The sequence below is a fragment of the Vombatus ursinus genome, unplaced genomic scaffold (assembly GCF_900497805.2).
Source record: "Vombatus ursinus unplaced genomic scaffold, bare-nosed wombat genome assembly UNPS02014791.1, whole genome shotgun sequence".
Classification (NCBI taxonomy): Eukaryota; Metazoa; Chordata; class Mammalia; order Diprotodontia; family Vombatidae; genus Vombatus; species Vombatus ursinus.
Window position 1 is genome coordinate 50,355,353 of NW_020954569.1, and position 20,958 is coordinate 50,376,310.

A 20,958-nucleotide genomic window follows, 5' to 3' on the forward strand; every position below is an offset into this window, starting at 1 on the left:
TTAGCAACTGTGTGACCCTGGGCAAGTCACTTAAAAACAAACCAAACCCCCCAGCCTCCATTTGCCTCAGTTTCCCCTTCTGTAAAATGAGGATAAAATTGCACCCAGATTGCAGTGTTGTTGCAAGGCTCAAATGAAATAATATTTGTAAAGCTTTTAGCACAGTGCCTGGCACATGTGCTATTTAAATGTCAACTCACTATCACACTGCCCTGGCCTAACCTTTATAAGCCCAGACTCACCTATGTACCACAGTGGGACATTGGAGAGCCCTTCAGTCAAGTAAGAAAGAATCGAGGATGCTAGAAATGAACACTTAACTATTTGAAAGAATTAATCACTGAAAAGAGTGGATTTGAAAGGGTTAGGTAACTGATTTTTGTTATATTACATCAAGATCAATTAAGCTGAAATAGGTTCCTATAGGATCTGAAAGTTCCAGGTTTTATGTTACCAAATTGGCCTCTAAATCATGAAGTTATCTGGTCCAATCCCCTCATTTTACTGAAACCCACAGAAGAGACATGACTTGGATTTTATAGGATTGTGAGGGAAAATTAAATATACCTAGGTTTGAGTCTTGCCTCAGACACTTATTGGTTGTAGAATCACAAGCAAATAATTGAAACTGTAAGAGCCTCAGGGTTCTCATGTGTTAAACAGGAATAATAACACTTGTGTTCCCATGTGTTAAATGGGCATAATACTTGCACTATGAGTCTCAAGAGGTCATTGTAGAAAAAGCACTTTGCAAACAAAAGTATTATATAAATACATAGCACATATTGAAATACAACCTAGGCTGGAAGAGCTCAGATACATTCATAATAGGTTGTTAAGGGAAAGGAGAATTGTAAGGGTATGTCACTAGCCTTCCCTTCTTCAGCTATGGATTCCCCATTGCTGGAGGTCTTCAAGAGGAGACTAGATGACTATTTGTGTGTAGAAGGGGGTTCCTAATGAGGTCTAGATTGGATTAGATCTGTGAGGTCCCTTCTGAGACTCTCTTATTCTCAGAAAGAGATCAAGAGAGCTAGGGCCTCTACATGAAAATGTAGTAGGGTTCCAGGGCTGTGGTGTTCCCAAATGGCTTTTCCTCCATTTCTGGGCTGGTTGTCTCTCTTGCTGTGTGGGTGCCTGGAGAGCTCCTGAGTGCTGGGCTGAGTTACAGGCTGCTTAAAGTGTGACTCTATCTGTAGAATGGAAGTACCTAGACTAGGTCATCTCTAAAATCTTAGGCCAAGCCATGGCTGCTATGTCAAGATCAGTGACAGCTGCATCCTTGACAATATCTTCTAAGACCTTCTCTATTTTGGGACAGGGCATGTGCCTCCTTCAAAAGGTGAGGGACCCTGATCCTTATGGCTCAGCATAATGGGATAGGCGGGTTATGCTTTGTACAAAGGCTCCCCAGCTGTGTCTGCCCTATCAGTTATCACCGTTGATAACAGTCATATCTCTTGTCTACAATTCAGCTTAGCATGGGGGTCAGTAAAGATCTGGTGAGTCATTTTTTCCACCTCTGCCTTAACCTATCCCTCCAGAGTAAGTAGTCAAAGTCATCTGGGCCGTGGAGAGGGCTACCAAAGTCTTTGATTTAAAGTCAGATCTTTAGAGCCAAGGAAGTGAAGAGGAGAACAAGGAGAATGGGAAAATGGGAAACTAGAGATGGAATCACCTAGAGTATTGTGGTACAGTGGATAGAGCACTATATATATCAGCATCCACAGTCGTCTTTGAAACATAGAAGGGAAGAAAAGCCCTTCGCCATCTCCTTTGCAGGCCTCAGAGTAGCATCAGGCACATCTTTGCCATCTGCCCTGTCTCATCTAGTTCATTATAGATTATTCCTGTGATTCTCAGGAATTTATACATCTGATTCTTAATGACCCTAAACAAGTGGATATTCCTACTGCCCAGAATGCCCCAGTTGCCCCCCAAAAGTGATTGCAGATTGAGGGGTGATTCAGAAGTCTGCTATGTTAAAATATAAGTGTTGTATCATTGCTTTATTTTTGTATGACTCTACATTCTTAGAGAGGTCATCCAGTCCAACAGTTCCCTAAAGTATGAATTCCCTACTAAATTTAAAAGCTTTAAATTGCCTCCTTTAAAAATTGTAAAACACCAAGTAATTTTAACAAACTGTTTAAGTTTACAGAGTGCTTAAAGTTGCCCAGCTGTTAACTATGTAAGTTACTTGGTGTTTTGAAACAGAGCCTGAATGGCCATTACAATATGGTTTTCTGGCAGGATCAATGACATTGGAATCAATGAGAAGAAGATATTTAGAGGGTTATGGTGTCTTATGATGCAAGAGGGATGAGACCTAAATACTAGGGTAGTTGGACTGATAAAACCATAGGGATGGAATGGTGAAGAGATCTGAGGATTTTAAGAGGGGGAACCCTATAGATTCAAAGAGAAAGCAAAAATGAACACGTAGGATGAATTGACCTTGAATGGAGGGACTGGAAAAATAACTTGAAAAGTTTTATGAGACATGGTAGGAGATAAAAATGAGAGCGGAAATGGAAATAATGAGAACAAAATGGACTTATGGAGTTAGTTCAGCTCAAGGAAGCTGAGGAAGAGCAGAGCTCCCCTGAGAAGGGAAAAGGAATCCAGGACGCCTATGGTCTGTGAACCTGAGGACATTTTCTTTGAAGAGAAATAACTTCCATTTTCACCTTGGGGTAGATGAACAATTTCAGGGGTACTCGGGTATAGACATTTTTTGGGGGGGCTAGGCAATTGGGGTTAAGTGACTTGCCCAGGGTCACACAGCTAGTTAAGTGTTAAGTCTCTGAGGTCAGATTTGAACTAAGGTCCTCCTGACAACAGAGCCGGTGCTCTATCCACTGCGCCACCTAGCTGCTCCCCCAGGTATACACTTTTAAGGTGTCTAGGAGAGGGGAGAGTTTCAAAAGAATAAAAAGATAGTTGATACTATTATTATCCGCTCTAAAAGGCAACTGAGAAGACATCAGTAACTTTAGGCCTGTGCGGGAACTTTCTCATCTCTGTAAAATTAGAATGAAGTTAATAGTTAATTAGTATGAAAATATTTATCCTTGATGGAAAATTAGATAAGGAATCAGATAGGCTTTTCCAGATGGGTGTCAATAACAAAATGTACAGTCATAGTTCACTGTGATATAAAAAATAAAGAGCCTACTGCATCTATTGTTTTTTAATCACGAAAAAGAAAATTTTGACTTAGTAAAGAAATATGAAGCCTTAAAAGCTTTTTGTACCAAATGACTTATATGGAAATGTTTTACACAATTGCATATGTATAACCCATATCAGATTGCTTACTATCTCAGGAAGGGGGGGAAGAGAGAGAGGGAGGGTTATAATTTGGAATTCAAAATTTTAAAAAATAAAAAACAACCAATGTTTTAAAATTTTTACATGTAAATTGGAGAAAAATAAAATATTATTTAAAAAATAAAAATATATTCCTTCCAAAAAAAAGTTTCCTGCTGATAGTAACACTCTGCATATGTTAAAAATCATACAAGAATCCTTGATAGATAAAACCACAGAAACAATTTCTTCTACCTTATGATTATCAAAATTAAGCAACATATACAACAGAGGAGACCTAGTCAATAAAAGTGTTTAATTCTGTCATGGAGATAGTCCTGCACACAATTCAAATTGAAAAGAAATTTCATATGGTTAGGGTCCCTATATGTTTCTGTTTGTGGATGACATTGTACTGTTTGCATCAACTCCAAGGAACAATACAGGGTTTCCTAAAATGAATTTCACAGATGCTCAAAATAGACCAGTCTTACAATCCACACAGACAAACCCAAGTGGATGAAGAATGCTTCATTGTCCTTATTATGGCATTAGTTGGATGGGTTCATTGAGGTAATTCATTAATCAATACAGATATTTTGGAAAGGTACTTAAGAAGAAGAGAACAGGTTGGAATTTACTTGGATAACTGCATAGCTGTTGTAGTGATCTTGAGATATTTCCTGCCATAAAAGCATATATTTTAATGTAAATATTCTCCTCAGCAATGCTACATATCTGTGAAACATGGATTATTAAAGTCTCTGGAGAATAAAAATTCAGAGGACTGGAAAAAGTATAGTATTTAGTATCAGAAGACCTAGATTTCTAATCCTCCTTCTTCTGTTTATTTCCTTTGTGTCTTTGGGCAAACAATTTAACTTCTATCCACCTCAGTTTCCTCATTTGTAAAACAAGACTATCTAAGTGGTCTCTGAGACCCTTTCCAGCTCTAAATCCTATAATTCTGCGCCAGTAACCCAAAAGGCAAAATGGAATGATATTTGATGAGTGTAAATACACTGCAGCATATTTCTAAGCATGGTTTATATGTAAGAAGTGACATGAACAGTATCATCAGGGACATGTGGGACATGGATATCAGTGCAGTACTTAAACTACTAATTTCTCATTCTCATTTCACTTACCCTCTGTCTGGACCTCAGTTTCTTCTTTCATAAAATGAGGGATTGGACTAGATGGATTCTTAGGTAACTTCTAATTCTGGATTTACCATCTGTGGATCTACCATGATGCACTGGTATACACAAAATACCAAAAAAATCAAGAGGAAGGTCTCCAACAGATTGGGTAGATTTTCTCAGGAGGATTTAAGGAAGGAAATGGGTAAGAATTGCAGGATGAGAAAGCATGTATGAGTTATAGCCTTCCCCAGCAAAAGAAGTGCCTGTAGCAATGAGGTAATTGATCCATTGAAGTATATCTGAGTACAAAAATTGTATGTGGAAATTGTGTATGGAGGGTCATTGTTTTGGCTGCATATGAATACATCTATTTGCTATTCCTCTAAGTAAAAGAACCCAGTCAATATGAGTAAAAAATGCAAGATGGCAGCCAAAAAAGCTAACAACCTTAGATTATACTAATAGAAGCATACTATTAGGAATGAGAGGGGTGATAGCACTAGCCACCTCTGTTCTGTTTAAACTCTATACGTTATTGAAAATTAAGGGGGCAGAGCCAAGATGGGGGAGGAAAAGCAGTGACTTGCTTGAGCTTTCCCTCAAACTGCTCCAAATACCTATAAAAAATGGCTCTAAACAAATTCTAAAGCAGCAGAACCCACAAAAAGACAGAGTGAAACAAATTTCTAGCCCAAGACAACCTGGATGGCTGATCAGAAAGGTATATCGTGCCAGGTGGGGAAAGGAGCGCAGTTCGGCATGGGCGCACAAGCCGCAGCAACCCTGCAGCAGGCCTCAGAGGACTGAATCTTGGGCAACTGTGGCAGTTTCCAGACTTCTCAACCCATAAACGCCAAAGACAACTTAGAAGGTCAGTGGGAAAAGTCTGTGACTGCTGTGAGAGAGGAGCTAGGTCTCAGCCGCAAGTCCTGAGCGCGGCCCCGGCAGTGGCTGTCTCCTGAGCTCCCGGCCCACAGACTGAGAGGCAATCGAGGGACTGATCAGAGGGGGATTGCAGGGATCTCTTTGCCAGTGCTGAGGCAGGAATCTCTTGCTTTGCCCGTGATTGGATCAGGGTCACAGTTCTGAGGGGCGGTCCTGGGGCGAGGAGGAGCACTGGCTTGGTGGAGCTTGTTGTGGCAGTGGAGAGGAAACACCTTGCCCCTTATCATCATACCTTGGAAGAACTGAAAATTTACAGGTCCCTAGAAGTACCTCTGAAACCAGCTGTACAAACCCCCGAAGCTTGGGACAGTACATTCTCCACTTTGGAAGCAGACTCTTACCTTAACAAAGAGTTTAAAACTCAAGTAATTGGCTGGGATCATGAGTAAGCAGCGCAAAAAGAGTCAGACTATATTATCTTACTTTGGTGACAAAGAAGATCAAAACATACAACCAGAAGAAGACAACAAAGTCAAAGCTCCTACATCCAAAGCCTCCAAGAAAAATATGAATCAGTCTCAGGCCTTGGAAGAGCTCAAAAGGGATTTTGAGAAGCAAGTAAAAGAAGTAGAGGAAAAACTGGGAAGGTAACTGAGAGTGATGCAAGAAAATCATGAAAAACAAGTCAACAGCTTGCTAAAGTAGACCCAAAAAAATACTGAAGAAAATAACACCTTAAAAAATAGCCTAACCCAAACGGCAAAAGAGGTCCAAAAAGCCAATGAGGAGAAGAATGTCCTAAAAAACAAAATTGGCCAAATGGAAAAGGAAGTCCAAAAGATTACTGAAGAAAATACTTCCTTAAAAATTAGAATAGAGCAATTGGAAGCTAGTGACTTTATGAGAAATCAAGACACTGTAAACACTATACATTATTGTGTTAAGTTCTGGAATGCATACTTTAGGAAGGATATTACCAAGTTTGTATGTATTTTGTGGATGTATTGTATGTATGTATTGTATGAGTGTATTCGGAGGAGTATGACCAAGATGGCGAAAGGACTGGAGACCATAAATGTTAAGGATCAGCTGAAGGAATGGGGATAACTAGAATAAAACATGAAGACGTCAGGGGGATAAGATAGTGGTCTTAAAGTATTTTATGAATTCTCATGTGGAAAAAAGAAGAACAAGGACAAATGGATGGAAGTCTCTAGGACAGATTTCGATTTAGTAGAAAGAAAAACTTACTAACAACTAAAGCTGTCCCCAAACTGGTCTGGGCTGTCTTTGGAAGTAGATGTTTTCCCCCATAACTTGTGAGTTTTGAGTAGAAGGCGAATGATCACTTGGGATATTGTGAAAGGAATTTTTATTCAAGTAATGAATTGGATTAGATAACTTCTGAAGTAATTTTTAACTTTGAGTTTCTATAATTCTGTAATGTGTCTCATTTTTGTGGGTTTTTTTTCATACTAAAATTATGATTTCATTGTTATGGGGATTGTCAATGAGGACACTCCTTTCCACCAAAATGGCACCATTCTACAACCTATACTGTATGGGATACTGACAAGTTAAGTGACTTAGCCAGGGCCACACAACCAACAGGCATCAAAGAGGAAATATGAATCTAGTTCTTTCTGCCAAGGCTGCCTTATGCCATATGGGTTCTATATAATCTCATAGTCAATTCACTTTAAGAAGCAATGATTGAAGATACATTATTGTTTCTAGCACAGTGCTGGTTATTGTGGAAATTAAGTATGAATAATTTTTACAAACATTTATTAAGTGCTTGCTATTTGTGAAGCAAAGTGGTAAGAATCAGCAATACAATGGAAAGGTGATGTTCACATTCTAATAAGATGGGAACATTGTAGGAGCCATCAGCTGCTCAGATGGAAAACCCCCATGGGATCCTTAGAGAACAAGGACTATATTGCTATTTAATGTCATCTCTATTGATAAAACCATAGCCTATTCTGATGTTGAAGCATTTGACAGTGCCAAGAACTTTGGGGGCAAGGAATGTTGTTTCCATGTGTCCAGTAGCTAGAGCTGCTAGGAAGGCAAATGTCACCTCACCTCCTGAGGCAGTTGCCAATTTGTGTCTCTGCAAGGGTTGCTCCCCAAGACATTGACTGCAGAGTGGCTGGAAGCAAGGTTGTTGGGAGTGGTAGGAGGGAGTTTAGAGGCTTACGGTTCTGGTCTATTTCTACTGGGATCTGAGAGAAGGTGGTGAATAAGGTGGTTTGATACACCCAGCACATCACATCTTGTCTCAGGTACCCTCAGGGTACGTCACTACTTCAGCTTGACTGGCTTGCCTGTTCCATTAGTGACAGTCAGCTGACAGTCAGTGTTGGTTGTGGTGGAGATGGCTGGGAGAGGGGTCTCTAGGAGGGGTTGTTCCCCTAGATGATAGCTACAGGGTCCAGGCTGGAGGCTGAGTATGTGACCTTGGAGGCACTGCTATTCCTGAGGCTCAGGGTCCAAGTAGAAATAGAAGAAATGATGCCCATGCCTTTAAAGAGTTTATAATCTTATTTGAAACATAAAACATATATACATGGAATAAAAAAAGAAATTAAAGTATTATATATAAAATGGACTCAAGTTGCAGAATGTGAAATACATTTTCAGACATATCCAATGCAGGAATTTGTTTTGCTTGACTATGCATATTTCTTACAATTGTGTTTTGTGTTTGTGTTTTCATTTAGGGATATGGAGAGGTAAGAGAGAAAAAATAAATGCTTGTTAGTTGGAAAAAGTATAGCTAGCTAAGCAGCTAAGTGGTGCAGTGGATAGAGTGCTGGGCCTAGAGTCAGGAAGACTCATCTTTCTGAGTTCAAATCTGGCCTCAGACACTTACTAAATGTGTAACCTTGGGCAAGTCACTTAACCCCGTTTGCCTTGGTTTCTTCATCTGTAAAAAGCTGGAGAAGGAAATGGCAACACCACTCCAGTGTCTGCCAAGAAAACCTCAAATGGGGTCATGAAGAGTTGTGCATGAATGAAAAAAAAACTTAACAACAAAAAAAAGTAAAAAAAAAAAAACAAAAACCAAAGAGGTGATACCGACAAATGTTGCCAGCGTATTGAATTGGGAAAGGTCAGTATGGGCTGGAATCATCCAAGGAAACTCCATGGAGAAGTTGGGAATGGTTAAGTAATAGGAGTTGAACGGGTAAAGAGGAGTGAAAGGCTATTCCAGGTAGGGCAGTCAACATAAGCAAAGGTCTGTAAGCACTGATGAACCCTGCAGGCTTTGGGGACAGTGTTGGAAAACTGCCTCAAGTGGAATGAAAGTGAAAAATAAGCTTAAAAGGGAAGGATCAGATTATAAAGTTTCATTAACAGCTATTTAAAATTGCAGAAAAAGAGTCCAGCTTCACATCCTTTATTGACTTCAGTGATTTGTTTTAAGATTGAATATTAAACCTAAGTTATACCAAATGTCAAGTCTTCAGATGTTTGGCATGGGACAAGCAGAGAAACAGAAACACCAAGGGCCAAGCAGTTTAATTAAAACAGGCCTGATTTCTGGTGTTTAGTTGGTAGTTCTTGGCTAACTAACAGGCCTGTTTTCTATACTGTTTTGAAATATCTGGGTGGTGTGAATAGAGTGCTGGGCCTGAGGTCAGGAAGACCTGAGTTCATATCTATCCTCAGATACTTGCTAGCTTTGTGACCCTGGGCAAGTTTCTTAGCTTCTTTTTTGCCTCAGTGTCCTCATCTGTAAAATGGGGATAATTATAGCACCTACCTCCCAGGGTTGTTGTGAGGACCAAATGAGATCGTAATTGTAAAGCCCTTAGTACAGTTCCTTGCGCATAGTAAGTGCTATATAAATGTTAGGTGTTATTATTTATCATTATTATTGTTTTGTTTGTTCATCTGTTTGTTTGTTTTGGGAGTAGATCTCCCTACCTCACCCAGCTACAAGTGCTGCTCAAGGCCTAATTCCATTGCTGTTCATCACAGGAGCTGTGATCTGCTATTTTTTTTTTTTTTTGCTTTTTTTTTGGTGAGGCAATTGGGGACTTGCCCAGAGTCACACAGCTAGTTAAGTGTCAAGTGTCAGAGGCCAAATTTGAACTCGGGTCCTCTTGACTCCAAGGCTGGAGCTCTATGCACTGTGCCACCTAGCTGCCCTCTGATCTGCTATTTATGACCTGAGTTGATTCACCTCTCTTGGCCAGCCTTGTGGGCCCTTGTTCTCAGGGGGTTGTGGGTGGGGAGGGTGAAAGGGGTTCACCAGATTTATTGCAGAGACCCGATCAGCTTAGCACACTGCAGCTCAGAACTCCTGAGGTCATGTTATCCACCTGGCTCAGACTCCCTAGGATCAGGGGTCTACAGGCCTATCTTCAAACAGCCTTTAAAAAAAAAAAAGTAATCCGTGGATCATTCTCTGATTTTCTTACTTTCTAGACTGATTTATATGAAGACATCCTGCAATTTAAGGTTTAGTCTTTGCAGCTTGTTAGATCAACACAGAGCTGACCCATCAAAGAAAAAGAAGGAAAGAAAAAAACAAACTACAAATCACGGAACCAGTTGCTGAAACCGTGAAGAACAATGGATCTTGGCTGAGTCAGCCTCTTTTGCTGACTCTTCTCAGCCTGGGCCGGTTGTTTTGTTCTGGATGAGCCAAGAAACATTCTAAATTACTTAAGGTCTATTGTGATCAGTGGTCTGTGATGATTCTTCCAGCCTATCACTTTTCCATTGAAGAAAGAGAGAATTTTAAGAAAGTGGAACAATCACCACTCACATGTTAAAGCTCCTATTATATAATGGAAAACGCGGACCTGTTATTTCCAGATCTAAGGGAATGTCTTTCAGCATAGAGAGGACTTCTTTTCGCATTTCCTAGGGCCTAGACCTTTCTCTCTGTCCAGATTTTCAGAAAGGAGACAGTGCTAAGTACCTGTCAGAAAAGAAATTGCAGATCCTTTTTTAGTCTGGAAAAATTGAGGTTAGCATGAGGAAAACTTGCCGAGTTAGAGCTTTTATAGTTTTCCTAATCCTGACAGAGACAGCACAGGGCTATGGAATGATACTGAACCAGCAGGCAGGAGATGCAGGCTTCTGTCCCAGACCTATCACTAACTCACTACAATCTTGAGTGCGCTGGAGTAAGCCATTGAACTTCTCATACTAATTTCTTCATGTGTAAAATGTGAAATTTGAACCTATTGAACTTTATGGTACAACTTTAAAAATATATTTGTCTATAAAAAACGAAGCCAATATTTCTGTTTCTTTATTATGAGGGAAGGAAGAAAAAAAAGGAAACAAACATTTATTATGTACCTACTGTGTGCCAGGCACTGTGTTAACTACTTAACAAATATTGTGTTTGATCCTCATAATAACTCTGGTAGGTTGGTGCTGTTATTATCCCTATTTTACATTTGAAGAAACTGAGGCAGGGAGAAGTAGAGTGACATGCCCAGGGTCACACACCTAACACGTGTCTGAGGCTGGATTTGAACTCAGGTCTTCCTGACTTCATGCCCAGAGCTCTATCCTCTGTATCACCTAACTGCCTCTAGGGAAAAATCAAGGCACCAGTAGAGGTAGGGTAGATGAATGGAGACAGAAGAGCATCAGGCAGAAAAAAAGTAGAAGTCCCCCCTGCAGGCTGCATGGAGGAGTATGCAGAAGTTGGATAGCTTTGCCCTTCCTTGCCCTTGTTCCCCACTAGCATGATAAGACCCAGGATTCTGGGCTTCCAGCTCGTGCCCTTGCTTGAGGTTTGAGGGAAGAAGCAGCCAGAACGTCTTAAGTTTTGAGCTCTAGGAAAAGTCAAGATTGTTCTGTCCTTCTCTTTGAGGCCTCCTCTTCACACTTTAGCCATGGACCAGTTTTAACTAAGACCAACCTCCACTCCCACCTACCAAAGCTTATTCTTGATTGAGCTGCACTTAAAAGGGGTCCCTCATACTCGATCTTTGTGATCCTTAGCTTGTCTCCCTAGACTTTTTTTTTGTAAAATTTTGTAATAAATTGTAATAAATTTTTAAATAATATTTTATTTTCCCCCAATTACATGAAAAAACAATTTTAACACTCATTGTTTTATTTTTTTAAGTTTTAAGCTCTAAATTTGATCCCTTTCTTTCCCCTTCTCTGTCTTCCCTGCCTCTTGACAGAAAGTTAAGAATACTTTCATACACATGGGAAATTTACTATGAAATGTACTGAGTATCGGGGTGGCAGCTAGGTGACGCAGTGGATAGAGCACCAGCCCTGGCATCAGGAGGACCTGAGTTCAAATTCGGCCTCAGACAAAGAATACTTCCCAGTTGTGTGAGTCTGGGCAAGTCACTTAACCCCAATTGCCTCACTTGAAAAAACAAAACAAAACAAAACAAAAAAGAAATGTACTGAGTGTAACCAAATTCAAATTTAGCAAACATTTATTGTCTACTATGTCCTAGGGAGGCGCTGAGGGAGATAGAGAAAAATATAACATTTTTTTTAACTTCAAGCATCTTCCAGTAAAGAAGGGAAGATAACTGATATATGTAAATAGCTAGTACAAAACACAGTGCAATAAATGCATGTAATAGAAATATAAACAAAGGGCTGTGAGTGTTAAAAGAGAGAGAGATCTCTCTTACGGTGCTGAGGAAATCAAAGACACCTTCTTGGCTTTTGAGTGGAAGGAATCCTCATTGATTGTAAGGGAGTCCAAGTCACACCCCAAGAAGAATCTCTACTACAATACACCAAACAAGTGATCATCTAGGTTTTTGTTTTGTTTTGTTTTGTTTGTTTGTTTGTTTTTTAAAGACCAGGTTAACCCACTAGTTTCTAAGGAAGTCCATTCCACTTTCAATTAGCTTTAATTATTAGGAATTTTCTCCTTACATAATACTTAAGCTTACCCCTTTGCAGCTTCTACCCATATCTCTTAGTTCTACCCTCTGGGTTCAAACACACCAGCCTAATCCTTCTTCCCCTAGACAGGCTTCCTGAGTACCTGGATACAGGTATCATGTGCCCCCTTACCCCAAGTCTTCTCCAAAGTAAATAACCTCATTCCTTTTCCATTCCTCACATGGCATATGCTGGAGGTCCTTCAGTAGTCTGGTTGCACGTTTCTGGACACTCTGTACAATGTCTTCCAAAAATGTAGTAGCCAGAACTGAATATAGTACTCTAGGACTGGCCTGGCCTGATCAGAGCAGATTACAATAGGACTGTCACCTCCTTTTGTCTGGAGGCTATTCCTTCATTTCTTGATCTAGCCCTGGATTGCATTAATTTTTTGGATGCCATTTCACACCATTGACTCCTCTTGACCTTTGCATTCCATCAAAGCTCACATCTTTTTTTCCATACAGAATCACATAATTTTAGAGTTGAAAGGAACCACAAGGAGCAAAGGAACCACAACCCTCAATTCTATTTCATCTCTCAAAAGAAATCCCTACAGAATGTATAATACAAATTGCCATCTAACTACATTTCCCTCATCTTGTACTTGTTAAGGTGATTTCTCAAACCTAAGTGTAAGAATTTTTAGTTGGAATAACAATTGAGCTACTTACAACCTGTGTGACTTAGAGCATGTCATGTCATGTCACCTCATCTAGAAAATTAGGGAATTGGAGGATGTTCCAGTTCTAGTCCTTTGTGTTTGAGCTCCTTTTTCACATTGGATTTAATGTGTTCACTAGGCATCTTGCATTTGTGGTCTGTTCAGTTTTTTAAGGTGTTAACAATTTCTGCTTAAATTTTATATACTTTTAAAATGTATCAAGATATAGTGTATTGTCAAGATACACAGTTAATACATCACATCATTTATTATGTTCAACAAAGTATTGACCAGTCAAAATTTTCAAAAGGGTCCGTCTCCTATGATAGCATTAAATGAAATATATAGTTCACAGTGCTACTCTTACTTCATTAGAACATTTATAGTCTTAAGTAAGCCAGCAAAGGAAGCAGACATGGGCCTGTGTGAAACCATGTGCTTAGGGTTAAGTTAAGGTATCTTCTAAGCCAATATCAAGAGAGGGCAGACTTTAGATTACAACAATAAGATGTTTAGGGATCCTTTCAGGTAGAAAATTCAGTATTCAATTCAATTTAGCTGACATTTGTTATATGCTAAGTACTCTGCTAAGGGCTGAAGACACAAATAGAAAAATGAAAAATCCTCTGCCCTCAAGGAGCATATATTCTACTGCGAAGAAATGTATTTACACAGTAAGTCAACACAAAATACATACAAATTAATTTTAGGGAGAGTGGAGAGCACTAATAACTGGGGAGAACATGATGGAAGGACTTGCATGGGAAGAGATCCAGCACTAGATCCAGAGAAAAGGGAGATTCTGCATAAATGGTGAAGTCCTCCCACCTTCTAGAATGGAAGCATTGGTTGAGACAAAAGTGCAGAGTAAAATAGGCATGTTCTCATTGCACGACTGGTATTTGGGATGTACTCAAGGATCAGCTCACAGAATATAGCCTATTAACTCCAAACCATTTTGAGAACAATCCCAGAAGATCCTCTTAATGGTGATTGAAGATACCAGAAACCCAACAAACCATGGGTTAATGGTACCATTACAGAGTCCAGCACTGCACATGCATCACCTATAGAGGTGTGGAAGTCCGGAATTTGTCATGGTATACTTTATTACATGAGAAGCAGTGTGGCAAGATCTAGCTTCAGAGCCAGTAAGACTAGGGTTCAAGTCTCACCTCTGATATTTGTTCTCTGTGTGATCCTGGAAAAGTGACTGAATCTCTCAGTTAAATAACTGACAATTTTGTAAGACAATATTGCCAAACAGTTGCAAATCTGCAGTGGTTAGAGGGAGTTTTCTCTTGGAGAATTCCGTCTACCAATAATGTTCTAAGTCCAGCCAGATAAATAGATAAATAAATAAATTCTTATTGAATCCAACTAAATTGGAGAACTTCCCGATTGTTTCAGACATCCCAATATGCAATGTGGAGCTATTATAAAGATCTATCATGTGGTGAGGCTCCAATTGGAGGATGGATCCAAGACAACACCAGGTACCTGGTACTGCCAAAATTAAATGGTGCACCTCTTTCCACTCAGCGTAAATTATAGATTCCCCTAAAAATTACCTCCTTTTGTCCTGTTCCACCTGCTTCTTGTATGTGGTATGCAGTCCTGTGTGGTTTCACTCCATTAATGAGGCCTTGGCTGTATTCAGACTTCTTTCCAGATGGAGTTCCCGGGGCAGTGAGCCCAGCAGATGCCGAATGGGAGCATAGATACTAAGGCCTCAAACACAGCTTCCTTTCCCTTCCCTTATCATTATAGGTTTCCACTCAAAGTTTAAAATCATTCATGTTACCCTTCCTCTCCATAGTTAGTCTGGAAGGAGGGATAGGCAGCACACACTTCTTATCCTCTGTAAAAAAAAAGTCAAGACTGGTCTTACAAAACCTTAATGCAGCCAGTCCTTTTTTGGAGAAGTTAGAATGAAAAGCAAAAATCTGTTAAAGATAGATTTATAGGAAATGAGTGACCGTGTACAGTTGACTATAATGAAACTTTTTTTATAGTGCTTGGTAATATTAAAAAAAAATTTTTTTATGGTTTTGACTGAATTCCAGCATTGATATTGTAGCTTCAGCATACTTCCAGAAACCAAATTTATAGGATATCAGATTTTATTTTCCCATGTGTAATAGGCATCTAGGTGGGATAAGACCTAGAGAAATTTAGGTTATGGACATATTATACTTATACCAACTTGCTTCCAGTAGGACAACGCTTCTCATGGTGACTCCAGCTTGGGGAACAAAAAACAAAACCACGTCCCCCAGATTAGCTAAGTTTGGAGAAATTCTGTTAGCTCCTGTTCCTGCCCCTGTCTGAATTAGAAGAAAGCTAGGTTTGCAAAGGCAGCAAACCAAGTATTTAGGGCACTGAGACTGAACCTGTAATCGTTCAAGGCATTTTGTTTCATTTCAGGGAAAGAAAAACTCATTCCTCAAGTGCTTTCAGTTCACATTACAATCTCTTCTGAACTCAATCATTCAGGAGAGAGAAAACTTACATCTGTTTTTAATGATAACTACCTGCTAAAATGCAGTCTTTGGTCTCACAGTCAAGTAGGAATTAAGCCTTCCTCGATCTAAGCAACTGCCTCGATGTCCTTCACCCAAAGTGATCCCAGCAGGCTTCAACATTAAAGAGAAGCCTCTCTCTTTAATTGGACACTACTAAAAATTCCTATGACCTTTTGATGACATGTTAACAGATGTTACCATTTAAAAAAAAAAAAGGAGAAAAGATGAGATGTGTGCAAGTGTTAGAACAAAGAATTTAGTCAGAGACAAGATACCATTGCGGACAGGTTAGCTATGCTGAAGCACAGGTTAACTTGGTTAGCTTGTGGTACTAATGATGGCGGGGCAATAGAATTGAAGTCCTTCCAAGTAAATTAGGTTGCCACTAAGCGAATAAATCCACCACTTTTTTCCTGTTGTGTGATGAAACTATGATAGCTATCCACCAGCAACTCCTCTCCTCCCTACTGCTTTGGCATAGGGACCTCTCGTAAATCTAGCTGCCTTCCTGAAAACCCACTGAGAGCTCGATGAGTCCAGTTTACAAATGAGAAAACTGTGGCCTAGAGAGTTTAAGTGACTTGCAGGGAGGGTCCAACAACTTCCTAGTTTATGAGGTAGGATTCAAATACAGGCCTTCCTAATTCCAAATTTGGCCCTCTGTCCACTGTATCATGCTGCCTCTTTTGCTAAGCTTTGGCTTCTCCTTTTTCCCTGATTGGCAGGAAACGGGTTCAAAAGTTGTGAGATTCCCTGGCCTTTTCTAGACCTTTCCAGCCCTTTCAGTACCCATAGCTAGACCCAGCAAGAGACAGACATATGTTTAAGTGATTTCCTATCTTCTCCATCATCCTCTTTAGCTGTCTTATGTCTCAGTTGGTATTGATCATTGCTCACTGAACAAAGTTATCTCCGTGGGATCATCTGGCATTTTGCATGAACTTGGCATGTGTATGGGAGACACCTTTATAGAAGACAGCCTTCCAGGCTAAATTTTGTTCTACTAAATCCAGTACTGTATAATTATTGGAGTTTTTTTGCATACATTTTTGAGGGGTTTTAGATGCTAAGGGAGGCTGAGAGAAAAAGATAATCAACAAAAAGCAAATAGAGTAGAACTAATTCATTGAGTCAATAACAAGCATTTATTAAGCACTTCCTGTGTGCTAGGCACTGTGGTAAATACTGGGGATACAAATAGAAGCAAAAAGAAAGACAGTCTCTGCCCTCAAAGAACTTATAATGTTCTAATGGAGGAAGATAACATATTGAAGGAAGCTGAAACAGAAGGGAGGAAAAGTACCTATTGGGGTGTTGTGGAGAAGGAAGTTTGGAGAGTCCAGAGCAGGGCCAAGAGAGAATTAAAGGAGTAAACAGGACTGCTTGAAGCCCTGCCTGAAAATGGTGATTTCAAGAGCAAACAACCAATCAGAAGAAGAAGCCACAAAGGTAGATGGATCTTCCAGCTTGAGAAAAGGTGGGATCACCCAGGATGAGATTTCTGAGGGGTGATGGCAAAGGCGGTTTCCAGGACAAGGAGACTGGTGGGGATCATAGTGGTGAAGAGAACAAGAGAACTGAATATTAACTCATTCAATGTAGAAATATGTAACATACGTGTCATTGGAAATTATTGTAGATTAAAAGTTTAGTTTAAATCACTAAGGTTCTTTGGGGGGAATTAATAGTTTTTAATAAGTCTTTCCCCAACTCTTCCTTCTGCCCATCTTTCAAGACCCAGGTGAAAGCCTGCCTCTTCTGGAAAGATTTCCCTGGACTTCCTAGGTGAAATATTCCTCAACTAATCTCATAGCCCTTTGCATTTTTATTATTAATTTAATATATTCTAGTTTGTGTTATAATTATTTGTGTATTTGCTTTATACTTTTATACTCAATTGTAAGCTTCTTAAGGGCAAACTATATCTTGTTTATATTTTCATTAGTAATTATATTATTTTATATAATAATACATTATGTAGTAAAAATAATATTAATTATAGTAGTTGGCCATTTATAATTAGATATAATTATTATTGTTTATTTCTGTACTTTCCCCAATACATTGCCATATACATAGTAGGCACTTAAAAAGGATTATTGAATGAATAAACTATTCATTTGTGTTTATTTCCAAGGTACTCTGGATAGTGAAAATATTGTTTGTACCTACTGATTATTAACACATTTTGTTACCTTAATCACTAAAACAATCTCTGAGTAATGGGAATACATTCTATTTTTAGGTCATCATTGAGTGGTCTCCTTACATCGTCATTTCGTCAACACCAAGAGTCATTAGCAGCAGAAAGAGAGAGGCGACGGCAGGAGAGAGAAGAGAGGTTGCAAAGGATAGAACGGGAAGAAAGAAACAAATTCAAGTAAGAAAGAGTTTTGAGATACATGACTTGATACCTTGAAAATTAGACCAGTAAATAGTCGCTACAAATTCCAATACAATTATAAGTGAACATGTTATAATAGTAATACTAGTGCCTTGAATTCATATAAATAAATGCTTTAAGGTTTGCAAAACACTTTACTAAAATTATCTCATTTGAACCTCAAAACAGTCCTATGAGATAGATACTATTATTGCCCCATTTTATGGATGAAGAAACCAAGGCTGAAAGAGATTGAGTGATTTGGCTAGGGTCACATAGCCAGTAAGTGTCATGAGACAGGACTCAAACCTGTCTTTATGTCCTACACTGTGGATGCTACACCATGTTTTTACATGAGGGACAATATGATAAACTGGAAAGAATCCTGAATTGGGAGTCAGGATCTGGGTTCAGCTCCAAATTTGATCTGGCCTACCTCGTAAACTTGCACAAGTCATTGAAACACTCTGTACCTCTGTTTCCTCATCTGTAAATTAAAGGTTTAGATGACATTTGAAATCCCCTCCATCTTTAAAATTATGATTCTATGAATAGTTTCCAGTTGAGGTTGTATCTGTATGACCAAGTTAAAATCAGAGTATTTGGATATCAGATAATCTGTCTCTAAGTAGGCTTTGTTATTGAATGTTATAGAATCTTTCATAGAAATAGTCATAGAATGCTACGACTGTAAGGTACTTTTGAGATAGTTCAATCTCATTTTATAGATGAGTGAACTTAAATGATTTGCCCAAGGTCAGTCACATACTACTTTCTTTGGCAGAAGTGCCAGGCTTTGAACCCAGTTTCCTGACACTGAATCCAGGGCATTTTCCACTCTGCTTCCCTGTCCCTCACATAACTATTTACAGATGTTCCACACTTTTCATACCCATTGCCTAAAAGGGTCTTTCCTCAGATTATCTTTGCCACATGAAGTGTTGCCATAAAGTGACAACTGAGGAAATGATCAGAATCCAATTGAAATCTGATTAGCGCAGTTGTAAAGTTACTTAAATATAATTATCCACCTGGAAATCTGAAATTCTATAAGATAGTAAAATGTCCATCTTGGTTACCATATAAGTAGAAGGAGAAAAATGATCTTGCAATTTTTGTGGCTATTTTTAATGTGTTTTGTCAAAAGCCATATTCTTGTGGTTCTTTCAAGATCCATCACTGTAGTGTGTATGTATATAGACTTAGTTATTAAATTTCACCTGAGTAATAATAATAATCATAATAGTAGCAATCTTCTCAAAGCTCAATCCATTTCCGATTCTGTGAGGGGGGAAGAATACCAGTAGCATGATAGGAGAATGTCAGTCAGATTGATGTCTAGTAGAGACTTCATGTTTCTGGGTATTACTAAGGGAGGTAAGCACCCCCCCAGCAGAAACCATGAAATACTGGTAACTTGGGGTCCAGTAATATTGCCAATTGGGTTAGCACCTAGTCAGTATGATAGAACTGTTCCTAAGAGTCAAAGAAAATAGAAACACTAGCATATGGTTATAAGCCAGCCCTATTCAAAACCATCATGATGATATGCTTTGAGTAAGTGGTACCTCTGTGTTTTGAAACAGAAAGAAGACAGGCTGTACTGGGGGAGAAAAAACAGAAATACCTATACCCCATCTGCTGGAAATGTTTCAGTGTGGATGGCACTGACCACTAAAGCAAGCAAATTAGCAGTGCATAAGAAAAGGCCTGGCAATGTGAATGCTTCCATCATGTACCAGTGTAATGTTAATGAAACTGAAAACAGATCTTTCCAGTTATAGGCAAGGGCTTGGGCAAATCATTTAACCACTGTCAAGGACTGCTGCTTTTTTGTCAACTAACCCTCAGCTCCAATAGCAGACAGTAGTATATTGTAAACCAATGCAAGGCAATTGTAAGAAATATCTTTATCCTTAAGTCTAGATTAGATAACATAAGAGCTACAATATGGAAAGGGAAAATACTGAAGAACCTGACGTCAATGAAAAACTTAACACAAACTCCTGAAATTTTAGATACTAACAAAATAGATAACAAAAGTAATACCAGTATCAAATGATTTTGAAAAGGAGATGAACATACTTGGACTGGAATTTCAAAAAAGCACTTTTTGAGTTTGACAACATAAATCCAACTAGCCAATAAACTGTATCAAAAAAGAGTAACTCAAAAGCCAATTTGCTATAGCCACCATGAGTGAATGAATTCTCACAAAAATTTTGATAGAAAAAATAAAAATGTTTCAAGATAAGCATACAACTATATATATGTATGTGTATATATGTGTATATAGGGTTGGGTGTATGTGTGTGTGTATAAAAGCAGCAATCACCAATATAAGAATCATAGGGGGAGGGGCAGCTAGATGGCACAGTGGATAGAGCAGTGGCCCTGAAGTCAGTAGGACCTGAGTTCGAATCCAGCCTCAGACCAAACACTTGACACGTACTACCTGTGTGACCCTGGGCAATTGCCAAAAAAAAAAAAAAAAGAATCATAGGAGGAAAGATGGTGCTATAAAGAAATACTCCTAAGGATAGGTGCGAAACAGCACCATGGAAGGAACAGCTTGCAAAAGCTATTGAGGAACTAAAGATATTGGAAGATTTCTTTAATATCTAGCTGATACACTCAGTAGAAAAATTGAATGCTATATAACCTGATTCAAGACAAAAAAAAAGCAACAGGAGGAATGGAATCTGGAATCATTTATCAGTGTCAGATTAGAGGTATCAGTGAACTCAGTTATTCCATATAAGTGAAATTAAACAGTGTGCAGTGTGGAGTTGGAAATTGGTGCCCTTTTACAAGGATTTTAAAGAGTTATATTTGAAGGTGGGAAGAAAATTGAGAAGAAGAAGATTTGAAGAAGATTGAGATTGGGAGGTGCTAAACGCTAAATTGTATGCTCCCCTGGATGGGACATGGGTCCCTTATTTCTCAGAGTCAGAATTAGAGCGAAAGAAATGATGATGATGATGATGGATAAATACATCACTTGGGAAAAAATCTGAGTTTAAAGAACTGTTGATGGTGACTCAGCCTAGAGACAGGGACCTCCTTGTTGTTCTTTGCATTACATTACACTCCATCTCCCTCCTGCATGCCTTTTCATTGGGTGTCCTCCATTCCTGGAATGCTTTA

The 20,958-nt window shown here is 39.0% G+C and overlaps 1 protein-coding gene across 1 annotated transcript in view; it reads left to right on the forward strand.

The window, feature by feature from the left end:
* Window positions 1–20,958, forward strand: part of FHOD3 (formin homology 2 domain containing 3) — a 687,613-nt gene that overhangs the window by 548,404 nt on the left and 118,251 nt on the right. The window contains exon 12 of the mRNA XM_027869130.1: window positions 17,674–17,808. Coding sequence (XP_027724931.1) covers window positions 17,674–17,808 — 135 coding nt within the window. The remainder of the gene's footprint in view (window positions 1–17,673; window positions 17,809–20,958) is intronic.